At 49.0% G+C, this 12722-nt stretch overlaps 2 protein-coding genes across 4 annotated transcripts; both read right to left on the reverse strand.

Moving 5' to 3' along the window:
• Window positions 1–564: 564 nt before the first annotated feature.
• On the reverse strand, window positions 565–4410 carry LOC147062953 (NXPE family member 3-like). Its single transcript, XM_085916420.1, is given in 5 exon segments — window positions 565–1332; window positions 1411–1617; window positions 1698–1768; window positions 2374–3155; window positions 4170–4410. Coding segments are annotated over 5 exon segments (1698 nt in total). The 5' UTR covers window positions 4257–4410; the 3' UTR covers window positions 565–781.
• Window positions 4411–4563: 153 nt separating this feature from the next.
• Window positions 4564–12623, reverse strand: LOC147062954 (putative ribonuclease ZC3H12C). Of its 3 annotated transcripts, XM_085924225.1 has the most exons (9): window positions 12484–12623; window positions 12130–12208; window positions 9596–9646; window positions 8557–8706; window positions 7811–8472; window positions 7587–7726; window positions 7293–7527; window positions 7067–7173; window positions 4564–6994 (listed from the first exon to the last, which is right to left on the reverse strand). In XM_085924225.1, exons 4-9 carry the CDS (start codon window positions 8644–8646, stop codon window positions 5598–5600), a joined length of 2631 nt encoding a protein of 876 aa, XP_085780351.1. In that variant the 5' UTR covers window positions 8647–8706; window positions 9596–9646; window positions 12130–12208; window positions 12484–12623; the 3' UTR covers window positions 4564–5597. The 3 variants fall into 3 exon arrangements, with proteins under 3 accessions (XP_085780351.1, XP_085780334.1, XP_085780342.1); XM_085924208.1 differs by having other exon boundaries at window positions 7811–8706; XM_085924216.1 differs by having other exon boundaries at window positions 7811–8706; window positions 12315–12591.
• Window positions 12624–12722: the final 99 nt, after the last annotated feature.

A 12722-nucleotide genomic window follows, 5' to 3' on the forward strand; every position in this document is an offset into this window, starting at 1 on the left:
AATATCCCGTGGGCACAATCCATATACATAAGTTTGGCCATGATTTTTCTCTAATGTAGTGGCCTCTTATTAGGTACAACTGAAAATGGCGGCGTACCTAATAGAGTGTCCGAGTGACGTCACAGATCAACCAGCCAATCAGAAAGTGGGGATGAGGGCGGGTGCGGCACTTTTCACTTTCACTTCAGTTTTGGCCATGATTTTTGCCGAATGAAGTGGCCTGTGATTAGGTACACCTGAAAATGGCGGCGTACCTAATAGAGTGTCCGAGTGACGTCACAGATCAACCAGCCAATCAGAAAGTGGGGCTGAGGGCGGGTGTGGCACTTTTCACTTTCACTTCAGTTTTTCCCTAATGAAGTGGCCTGTGATTAGGTACATCTGAAAATGACGATGTACCTAATGGAGTGCCGGTGTGACGTCACAGATCAAACAGCCAATCAGAAAGTGGTGGTGAGGGCGGGTGTATCTCGGTGGTGAAGTGGAGAGGCATAAAAAAAAGTGACTTCCGGTAAGTGAAAAAGGTTTATTCAAAATAATTATTAAAGTGATTCCAAATTATTTTCAAGCTGAAAATTTTTCCCCACATTTTTGTGAAATGTGCATTTGCTGAATCCCAGACTCTGACAAAAAGACAGTGACGCACGCACGCACGCACGCACGCACGCACGCACGCACGTATGAACCACGTGTTGGGGTGACCCTGGTTCTTTCAATGACAACCTTTCGGTGTAAGTAGCGAGCTCAACCTGGTTTCGATTGACAAAGCTCACGCCGTGTTTCAAGTCCCATTTCGACAAACGTAGGACAACATCAGGTCCACCATGTTCTTGATAATGGGCCGAGGAGGGTGAAGGTTGTGAGGCTCGTGGTGTGCCACGCTCATCTGCCAGGCATCCACCAGCAAAACATCCAGACCCTTGAACATGGAGCGCAACGGGATGTCCAGCTGCTGGGTAAACCAGTCGCTGTTGTACAGGCTGATATCATTTCTCTGTCTCTGAGGGTTGCCCGTGCGGACCACCACCGCCGTTCCCGGCGCCCGGTTCAGGAGTCGCACCACTGCTTTGCGGATTTGCCGCAGGCGTCGTATGTAAACCTCCGCGGGAAAGGTGCTGAAATGGGACCAGATGCTGATGGCTACCACCGTGTCCGGACCGCCGGTCAAGCCGTCTAGTTCGTTGGCGATGTAGCGCAACTCGCTGGTCATGAGAGCGTCGAAGCGGATGGGTGGGCCGTGGCAGTGGTAGTTGACAAGAATGTTGTGGGTGCTGTCCACCGCCATTAACGGCCCCACGCTTTTTGGTTTGTGCAGGTCGTATTCTTTCAATTCTGCAATTCGCCGAAACAAGAAAGTTTTCATCTATGTTGACCGTGATTACTTTTCCATCGTTCAAATCAAACCATCACCTGGAATCACAGAGATGAGGTAGTCGAACCACTGGCGCATGGTGGAGTCCCCGTACATGTTGACCAGCTTGTTGGTCAAACACTGAGTGATGGCAGACGCCTGATTGAACGGACGCATGGGGAGGTCGCTCAAAGGTCTCCACAAATCTTGGTAGTAGTATCCGGACGTTGCCAGCTTCACGGGATCTTCTTTTTGACTGCTGCGTTCTATACGTCAATGACAGATGCAATGACATGAATAGATGTGGCCATTCCCAAAAAGATTGGACTGAGTCGGTCGCCAGTACTTTTCCTGGAAGGCAGCACGGTGATGGTGTCTGTTGTGGATGCGTTTAGGCAAACTTTGATGTTGACACCGCTGAGATCAAAAAGTAGATGACAAAGGTTGATTACAAAGGTCTTTAAAGATTACAATTAGATTAAAGATTCGATTCAAGATGAGGTAGATTACAAAGGTCTTTAAAGCTAACTGCCATCCTTCTATGACACATCGAAAATGTGACACAGTCAGTAAAGTAGTTTGAATTCCATTCCTTCCATCTGCCATCCTTCCAGCCATCTGCCATCCCTCTATCTATCCATCCATCCATCCATCCATCCATCCATCCATCCATCCATCCATCCATCCATCCATCCATCCATCTTTCATCCATCTACCCATCCATCCATCCATCATCCATCCATCCACCCATCCATCCATCTTTCATTCATCTACCCATCCATCCATCCATCCATCCATCCATCCATCCATCCGTCATCCATCCATCCACCCATCTGCCCATCCATCCATCTGCCCATCCATCCATCCATCCATCCACCCATCTACCCATCCATCCATCCATCCGTCATCCATCCATCCACCCATCTGCCCATCTGCCCATCCATCCATCCATCCATCCATCCGTCCATCCATCCATCTGTCATCCATCCATCCATCCATCTTTTTCCACTGAGTGTTCAGACCTCTGAAAGAGCAAAGCTTCCTTGCTGGTGATGATGTCTTTGAGGTAGCCTCCCTTGGCGTGGCTGATTCGATCTTCACAGCTGAGCTTTTTGGGCTGGTAGCAATACCACGGGTCGCCGGTGTGAAGGTCTGTGAAGTTGCACCGCGGTCCCTTGTCTTGTAGCAGGCACATGTTGCAAACTGTGGTCTCAGAAAGACGGCCTCGACGAAATTCGCTGATGAAATACACCCGATCGGGCCGTTTCTCCCTCAGTCGCCACAGTACGGCGATAGCCTCGCTCGAGTGGACCATCATGACCTCCACTCGAGTCGAGCCCTCCCACAGCAGCGGCAATCAAGCGGAATAAACTCCGTTCTTGTGGTCCAGCACCTGCCCGACCACACCCGCACGGCAGTGTGGGGACTGCAACCGAGCCAAGAGAAAATCGCCACCGTAACGCTTGGGTCGGCCCTCAAAGTCCTTCAGGTGGACCTGCACTTCCAGCTGGTCGCCTACGTACCATTTCTGGTCTTTTTGGGAAGGGACGATCGTGAACAGGCTGTGAGCCGGGTCACTCGTCTGGGACAGGTTGAGCAGTTCAGAACCAGAGGGTGGATATGGCCAGATGATGGAGTCCAACAGGTTACGTTCCTCCAGCTGTTCCTCAAGCGACATTGGCAGGCCCTGATGTGGACAGTAGCTGTGATTGTGATAAAACGCTGGGACGCTTCGAGTGAGATTTGATGACCGGATCCCATCCTGGACCTTGTCCAGTGTCGACACCACGGAGTACTTCCAGTTCTGAAGAGATGACATGGTGGTCACAATTTAACAATGACTTATTGTACAGAACAGAGAAGCTTGATTTAAATTTCCTTGAAAATAGAATGTCTTTTGCCTGAACATTGGTGTTTTTTTGTTTAAGAATGGTACACATGTACATTTATGAGTACAGTATCCAAAAAAGATGGAACAAATAATGAAGAAAGCAATCCTCAACAACAACAAAAGCAAAACAATCAGCAATTAAGTAGCATTTGTGACAGACTCATCCAGTCTCACAAGTTTGTCCGTTGCTCTTGACACCACTCGGAATGCTCTTCCATTTCTTGTATTGGCCCGCCAGACTCGTTCCACTGGCAATCATTTTAAAGCACTGCCAGCGAGCAGTATAAAGTTATAAAATGACTTAATTGCGGCCGGGGCAACCAGTTTACCCAGGAAATTCTTGCACGCTGCTGTAACGAGAACATTTCCCCCACTGTGGGATCAGCAAAGTTCTATCTCATCTACGGAAAATGCAGAAAAGAATTGTAGTCTGAAAATTAAATTGAAATAAATGAATTGAAAGTTTTGTGAAACTAGTTGGGTTGGATGCCTGCCTGGGGTGCTTAACCAACACACACACACAAGAACATTTGAAAGATTGCTTTTCTAAATTCAACATCCATTTTGCATTTTGTCCTCTTATGCAGTTAAGAGAAAAAAGATTCCAGGTAAGAATAAGAAATAAATAATCATCAAATAAATCTTGCACGATATCAAATTAAAAAAAATTCTCTGTATTGTTGCATTCTTATGACTTCTGTATTCATCAAGTGGCAAAATTAAATATTTAGAATTGCTTCATTTTGACCAAACAAACGGCTTTAGCTTCCCTTTTTATAACTTTTCCTGCGACAAACATGCACTTAAAAAAAAGAAAGGTTCACGATTTCATAAATCAAGTACAACTTCAACATGTACAAAAAAAGAATGAAATGATATTTGAAAAAAAAAAAAGAAAAGAAAAAAAAAAGAAAAAATTTCTCTCACCTGCTCAATGGTGAAGTTGCGCAGCAGAACAATGAGTCCAAACAGGATTAGAACGATGAGAATCCACTTCCAAACATTTAGGGACATGTTAACTCTGTCGTTTACCTGTCACTGCCGTAGATCATCATGGCGTCCTCATTTCCACCCAGGAAGTTTTTAAATGCAACCTTGTCATAGCCATCAATTCTAATGATTGCCAGGCACGCTCTAGGCGACAACTGGAAAAACACATTTGAAATGTGGAAGAACGACATGAACGTGAAAAAAAGATTTGAAACGGAAGAAGAAAAAAACCCCAAAATGTGAAACTGAAAAATAAAAGATTTCTGAAAGTATTTCTAAAGAAATACATTTCTACTACAGAGACATACTTCATACTAAGAATTCAGACCCTTTTATTTGATCAATCACAGCTACAATCGTAAAATCCTTACAGAGTCCTTGGAGTAACTTTGAATGTTGCTGAATCAAGTCGGCACAAAAAAAAAAAAACATGCATAAATAAAAACCAAAAACAACAACAGTTAGCTGAACATAGTTCAGAGTATCGGATGTGTCGTAAGCACGATGCCACCAAGAGGCATTACTTTGGGCCCACCCACGGGTGCCACACTGACACACGGTGCCAGCGGGCCCGAGTGAAGGCGCTTCATTGTTACACACATTTGGGGATTTCTATTCAACAGCATTTCAGGTCAGGTCAACCGGCTGGAAAAAAAACCCGAAAAAAAAAACCCCTCCACATTGGTCAAGAAAGACTGTGCTCAGTCCACAAAGCTGGAATTCCTCATTTCATTTTGACACAGAGATCCTGCAAAAAATAAAAGCAAAGTCCTGAATCAAAGCAGCTCACAAACCTAAACAAAGTAGGCCCCAAACTGCCGCAGGATTTTTTGGAGCTGGAACATATTTACAACATCAAGAGTGTGACAAGTTGCATCACGTGGACGACTCGCTCGACCTGATACAATTTGTATCAAACGTGGCGCATTTGGGGATTAGGCTGGAAATCTGCTACAGATGACTCGTTAAATATATTTACATCACGCCGTTTACGCACTCCGTATTTTGTCTGGAGACGATTCCGGTCAACCCGAGAAAAAAGGGCCACGCAGATCTAGAGAAATGTTTGTGCGGTGTAGTAAAGCGTAAGACAGACAGAGGGCGACAGAGAGCGAGAGAGAGAGAGAGGGCGAGAGAGTTCCCTTACTAAAACTAAGGTACACACCACAGGATCAGCCATCACCATGCGTGCCGAAACACTTGTGTCATCTCTAACAAGATGACGAGCTGTCATCAGCACACACACACACACACACACACACACACACACACACACACACACACACACACACACACACACACACACACGCAGATGAATTTTGATTTGCCTAATGGTACAGGCCCTGCCTGATTGATGGCCACGCTTCAGTAGCCCATCTGAGCTTTCTCCACCAAGATGGCAGCTGCCAGTTGCTGGGGGTCGGTGACATGGGGGCTCCTGGCCATCACCCGACTCACCAGCTCAGGGGGAAAAATGTTGCACAGGTTGCTATACGCTTTCTCCCTGGCGTCCCCAAAGCGGACGTGTTCGGGAGACTCGGGGAACGTTGACATGTGTGAGGAAGGAACCAGGTGGGGTGGGAGAGGAGATTGGGGCAGCGGCTGACTTAAATAATGCGACGGGGCTGAGTGGAGAGTGGGATGAGGCGGGTGGCGCGGCGCGTAGCCGTCTTGCGCCCACTGAGGCGACTGCCACGATGCCGGACTCTGATAGGTACCGGGCCCGTACAGAGGAAGAGCCGGCGGCTCCCTGTAGTGCCCCCCGGTATCCCAGGTGGGCAAAGCTTTCACGCGGTGGTGATGTTGGGACACGCGCCGATGCTCGTAAAGACCGCATTCCGACGCGCTCTCGGCTCCGGTGGGAGCTACGCGGCGGCGGGTCGGAGAACCGGGGGTATTAGCCGCGTGGTAGTCGGCCGGGCAGCTGGAACGTGTTGCGAGGGGCTGGTGCTGGAAATGAAAGGGGAACGGGTAGAGAAGCTGCTTTGGAGCCGCCGTGTTGGCGGCCTGATTGTGATCCCAGCACGCCTCGTACCCGTGCGCTCCCGGGTTGCTCGTTTTACCGGCGTAATCGGCGGCCGGGTGAAAGCCGCAGCGTTCGTGGCGGAACTGCGGGCGACCGTGCGGGTTGCCGTATTGGCCGGCGTCGTCCGCCGAAGCGTCCTGGCAAGCGTGACACGGCCGATCGCCGTACGAGTCGCAGCCGCTGCCGCAACTGGCGCCGCTTTCGCTGCCGCATTCGGAGCCGGCCGACCCGGTGGAGCCCAGCCTTAAGTCGGCGTCGTGCGGGAAGCGACTATCCGGGCTCTGCCTGGATGAGATGCGCAGGCTGCCGTAGTAGTAGCTCACGTCTGGGGACTCGCAGTGCGGGTAGCGCTCGTGACAAGGGGCCGGAGGGACACCCTGAGGGGTCATCTGGCCGTGGTGAAGGCCGGCGGGGGACTGGCCTCCCGGAGCTGCCGCGGATACGTCGGAGGCCCTCTGGCTTTCCGTCCTCTCCTTTGCCGCCAGTTTCTCCTCCGCGTCGCCGTACGAAAGCGCTCGGACGCCCGGGTCGGACTGGCGTTTGGCCGCACCTTTCTTTGCCTCCATCCTTCCGGCCGGCACGCTGTGGCTCTTCACCAGTCCGGCGTCGCCCTGGTTCTTGGTGGCGATACAGGTCTTGGCACTGGCCCGCAGCTCATCGGCCACAGCGCGTTGCGGCTGAGCGCCTCTCTCCGGGTGGTAGTACTTACATTTGTGGCCGTAAGTGCACTTCTTCCCTGAAAAATGGATGTGGCGTCAACAAATGAATGACGATGACACGCCCCCCCCCCGAACGACTCTGTTCTCACCGTAAGGACAAGGCTGTTTTTTCTGCTCCGGCATCATGGGTCTTTTCCTTAAGAAGTTGTCTAAGCTGGGACCGTGTCGGCCCAGTGGGTCGTCCGGCGGCATGAATCTGACAGGCGGGGTGGGAAGATTACCAATAATAATATTTGTCTGATTTATGGCGGCCGTACGACAAAAAGTTCACAAAGTGCCAGCCGCACACAAATCGTTCTGACCGATAAGACCTACTTGTCATTGACAAAGGAGTACATGAGCAGTCGCTCGTCGATGAACTTCTTCCACTCGGGTTTCTCATTGGCGAGGTCTCTGTAGTTGTCGTTGGACACGATGATGCCGTCCGACTCGTAAGCTAGCTTGACGATAAAGCGGTCGTCGTAACAGACCACGCGGCGACCTTGCACCCGGCGTGAGGGCGTGAACACCAGGATCTTCTCCTTCTCCAGACGCCGCAGGATTTCTTGGTCTGCCGAGGAGGACGACGGTAAGGTACGTTTCATCTCCTGTCCGGACTTTAGAGCTGACCTGTTATCGGGGCGTCCGGCCGAGACTGCTCCTTCCTCCACGCCGGAACGAAAACTGTCACATCCCGGTGACCTCGTTCTAAAAACCACTCGACGGCCAGCTGGATACCCTGGCAGGAGAACACCTCCTTGTTGCCGTGGCTACAGGCGTCACAAGAATACAACCGGTCTCCCCTTAAAAAAAATGCTCAGGACATATTTGCACGAACCACAAAGCCTGCTCACCTCATGGCTACATTACTGCCATCCACTACGACAGGTCGCAGGTTTCCCTGGTCACACGTCTGGTCAGCCGGGCACGGTGAGTCCATTCCTGAAGCTGCCGGCATATCGGAGGAACCGTAAGAGGAGCAAGAGGACGATGACGTCGAAGCGGAGCCAGATGACGCCGCCGGTTGCTCGCCATCCGAACAGCCTCGTTTGACCAGTTCTCCCAATACGTCGTTGATCAAGGTGCGTGGTCCCAACTTGGAGAGGACCAGCCGCACCGTCTCCTCAGAATAGCCCAGTTTGAGCGCAAAACCCAGTTTGGCCTGATATTGCTCGTCGACAAAAGCGGCTGCCGGCTCAGATTTGGAGTCTTCCTGAGACGCGGGCGGGCGCTGGAGAAAGGCGGGGACGTCTCGTCGGCACTCCGACGAAGGTTCGCCCGGCGACTCGGGCGGTCCTTCTGTCCCCAAGTCCACGCATTGGGTTCGACAGAGCAGCTGGTGGCCGCTCTTACTGGGAGTTGAGCCGCTTTGTCCTCTGTTTGGGTTGAGGTCACCGGTAAGTGCGGAGGTGGGAGATGCCGGCGGCTCGCCTTCTTTGTGGGAACTGGCGCCTTCCTCTGCCACGGTAACAAGAGGGGTGTCCATGGCGAGAGGCTCGTCGGCCTGCCGGTCAGCCTGCCGGTCGGCCTCCCGGTCGGCCTCCCGGTCGGCCTCCCGGTCGGCCAGCCGGTCGGCCTCCCGGTCGGCCTCCCGGTCAGCCTGCCGGTCAGCCCCTGCTACGTGGAGATACTCAAGTTCCAGGTGGAGGATGCGGCCAGCTCCCGCCTCCGCATGATTCTTCTGTCCCATGGAGCTCTCTCTGACATCCGGTCGATTGCGGCACCCTCACAATCCGGGAGTCATCAATGCCTGGAGAAGAAGAAGAAGAAGAACACAAAGAAGTAAAATAACACCAAGAAGGGGCGTGGCCAGATCGCTCAATGAAAGTGGGCCTTTCTGAAGGCATTAGTTATTGGATTATTTCTCCAAATGAAGGGAGAAAATAGAAAAGGATCACTTTCTCCATTTTTTTTTTTTTTAAAAAGTGCATAAACGGAATGCCGTTCATATTTGCACTCATAAGAATCATACACCTTGCCGAATCGAATGAAAGAAAATGAAATGAGTCAGTTGCTTTTAATATATACTTTGCGCTTCATGTTGGGGCAGACTGAAATAATTTGCACGTTCAACATTTGAAAACTGAAAGGCTTCTTTCCACTGGGAAGGTTTGCATGTAGGTGTGGACGCAAAAAACATGTTAAGGATGGAAGAAAAAAAAAAAAGACATTCATTCACACTGTAGGCAAAAGAGAGACTTGGGGGGAAAAAAAATAAAAACAGAAAGCGTACCCCTGAAAAGGTCATGTGGATAAAACGGAAGATCCAAACTGGGAAGGGATCAGAGGAGGTGCCATAAAGTATTTCACAAAAAAAGGGGGCTACCGAGCTACATGACTAAGCCACTGTTGCCCCCCCCCACACACAAAGCCGCTCAAACCACCCAGACAGGGGGGGGCGTTTGTTCAGACAGTGTGTGGGGGTGAAGGAACGGAGGGAGGGAGGGAGGAAGGGGCTCTCAAAACGCCATCAATAACAATTCATTTCTCACACAAAAAAAATAACATTCAAGTTGATGGGAGTAAAAATGAAGAGAGCAATGCTGACTTTCCAATGACACTCTGAGAGGTCAACGATATTACTGTGGATGGATTTGGGAAGGACGTGGAAAAGTACATTTCAGTTTTTTGAAACTTACCCTTTGCGGCTGCCGATGATCCGAGCAGGGGACACCCATGGCAAACAGGTCCTAGGTGAGGGAGGGAGGGAGGGAGGGAGGGAGCAGACAAAGCATGATTCATCCACTACTACTGACCATGGCAAGAAATGGGCTGGCTCAGTTGTCTCTCCATTTACATTTCACGGAAATCTACCGGATGTCAAATTAGAAGTCCGGCCGAAAATTCCACTTCAAGAATGAACTTATCTCAACACCAATGTGCTTGCATCTTTCAAACTGGCGCAAATAATACAACACGGAACATCCCGCTCGCCGCTTCGGAGGGGCCGGGGGAGAGAGGACGCTGGAAATTCCCAACTGTCACTTATTCTCAACAGCCAATTGGATGAGCGCACACACACACACACACACACACACACACACACACACACACACACACACACACACACACACACACACACACACACACACACACACACACACACACACACACACACACACACACACACACACTTCCAAGTTGAGTTCGGGCAAATGCATTGCCGCAAGATATCAAGTCATCATTCAGGCTGTATTCAAGTGAAACAATTCATCATTTTTTGCTCAATTCAATGATGTGTCATGGCAACGTAGAGGGGGGGGAAAAAAAAAATAAACACGCATTTGTAGCAGGCCTCTTCCAAATGTGGAGAAAGGTCGGACTCCTATTGGATATCTGCAACGGACAGATCTGGTCTACCTCAACCATGCTCGCTTGATGTGATTAGAGTGGAACACGTCTGCCTAAATAACACAAAAAAAATAAGAAGCAAATATGGAGCTTTAGTATTTGTGATATGTCCGGCAATTAAATAAGAAGTGAACTCAGCCAAGCCGGATAAACACGACTATGCGTGTTTAATATTTGTCTCATCTGACTCATATCAAATTGAAATTGACCTGCAGCGTAAATCCGGCCTTGTTTTGGTCTGCTTTGTTCAATTCATGCCGTTCTCGTCACATCAACTCTACTACCGCTCCCGTTTGCAGATTCAAATCATCTTGAAGGTCTACATGCTTCATCTCATGACTAGCACATACTCACAGAATCATCAGTGACTCAGCAAACAGTGATGAAGAAAAAAAAAACAGTTTCCACATGTTAAGATTGTGAAACAGAAGCCTGCAAGGTGAAAGTAAAGCAGAACTTCGAAACTTGCAGATAGATCCGTGTTCCTCCTACACAAGCACGTTGGACAGTGAGAAGCAGAACAGATGGAGGAACAATGTTAACCGTGAGCCGCTGCGTTTCCACCAATCACAAGGAGGCGCCGAGACAACGGCGGGAGGAGTCGGACGCCTGTGACAGACAACCCGTTTCCCCAAGGCACGCGTAGTCGAAGCTAACGCACACACACACACAAACATCTGAATGAGTGTCCCCTGTGTGTGCGCACAATAGAAGCACACAATGGGAGGCCGGCGAGGGCAGCTGGAGGGTGAGGGAGGGAGGGATGCTGCCATTACGGCTCAGGGCAGCAATGGGGAACACCTGTCTCTGTCCTCTTTGTTTTGGCCCGCAACCGGGGGTGGGGGTGGCTTTCGGGGGTCAAGCGCAAACAGAGGAGACCTTCAAGGAAGCAGAGCCAAGAGGAGTTTATTGAGGTGGCACACTTCAGATGACTCGGAAGGAGACATCTTTGTTTTTGTTTGGTGATGAACGGGATTTCAAGGGGACGTCTCATAGCAAAATGACTTGTTGGACGTGTGGAATGCCTTACCAATCATCAAATGGGGAATGAATAAGTGAATGGTTTATCTTTGAAATATGTCTTTTAATAGGTTGTTCCGGATTTGCCTGAATTCTGACACCCCAAACCGCTAATTTATAGAACAATGGCTTCAAAATCCGCCATTGTCCCCAAAAAAAAAAAAAAACTGTTAAGACTAGTGGGGGCACACACATACAACATATTATAAAGATTTTGGGGGGGCTTCAATGAAGGGGTCCGCTGTTAAGTTGACTAAATATATATAGCAAGAAAGCCACAACTTTTGAACACCATCGTTTTGTTGCATGTCCCAGATGGAAATGGAAACTGTCCTCTGCATTTGCATGAGACAAAACAGAGTATTATCAATTAAAATTGAGTCTACAGTCAAACCTCTACATAGAAATTTAATTTGTTCCGGGACCTGTCGATGTTGGATCGAATAGTTCCATATGATTCAATCCGTAAATACTGCAGATAATTCCTGTAATTCCTTCTATATTATGCTTTTTGACAGGAGTACCGAAATGCCTTTTATTGAGACATATAGGAACTGTTCAATTTTCGAGGGATGGGAAATGAGGGGAAAAAAAGCAAGCAAACATATCTGTAACTCAAACTAAACTTGTGACTCATGAGCCAAATTCTGAATATGGAAAATCAAATGGGATGAATGAAGAAAAAAAAAGATGGGCCACAAAGAAGCAAAGTTATTGAGCAAACTGTTAAGTTGTCCATACATCCCAGTGCAATATCATGGTTAAATTGCAATCATTTAATGGACAAGTATGAAATACACACCAGGGGGATTGGCGAGACAGCTGGAAATGCTCCCTCCCTCCCTCTCTACTCCCAAATCGGTCAGGACACCACGGAGATGCTGCAAACAGCACACAATCACACACAAAAAAGAAAATAATAATAATAAAAGGTGGGGCATTTACAAAATAAACAAATTGACCTGAAACACATTTCAAATGCTTTACCACAAAAAAAAACATGCAAGATCAGCAGCCTGTTGAGGTGCAAAGGTGCTGGCTGGCTGGCTGGCCGGCTGGCTGCAAAACAAACCGTCACGACCTTCTTGCAGGTTTCCCCACACGACGGACTGACGCCGCTTAGCATGCTAAGCTAAGGCACCAAACGTCGACTTGCCTCGCTCAGTGTGCAGCAAGTCATGGGTTTCGTCGTCAATCAAATCAACAGACGTTATTGTCACATTGTGGCGACGCACAGATCATCAAACACTCCGGCTTGCTTCGGAACGTGACCCAGCTTAAGTCATTCAAGTTTACAGTAGTAACGACATCACTAGAATGCAAAGTTTATTTCAAAATAAATTGCTTCTGTTAAACTTCGGACTGTGTTAGAGAGATTCTTACCGTTAATACTCA

The sequence above is a fragment of the Syngnathus leptorhynchus genome, chromosome 1, assembly GCF_054491065.1.
Source record: "Syngnathus leptorhynchus isolate UIUO chromosome 1, UIUO_Slep, whole genome shotgun sequence".
NCBI classification, from domain to species: Eukaryota; Metazoa; Chordata; class Actinopteri; order Syngnathiformes; family Syngnathidae; genus Syngnathus; species Syngnathus leptorhynchus.

Coding starts and splice junctions, on each gene's coding strand:
- LOC147062954 (XM_085924208.1), bottom strand. CDS start 8,646: ATGGGACAGAAGAATCATGCGGAGGCGGGAGCTGGCCGCATCCTCCAC. Junction 7,727..7,810: donor GGCAGTAATGTAGCCATGAG/GTGAGCAGGCTT, acceptor TGACGCCTGTAG/CCACGGCAACAAGGAGGTGT. Junction 6,995..7,066: donor AAAACAGCCTTGTCCTTACG/GTGAGAACAGAG, acceptor TCCATTTTTCAG/GGAAGAAGTGCACTTACGGC.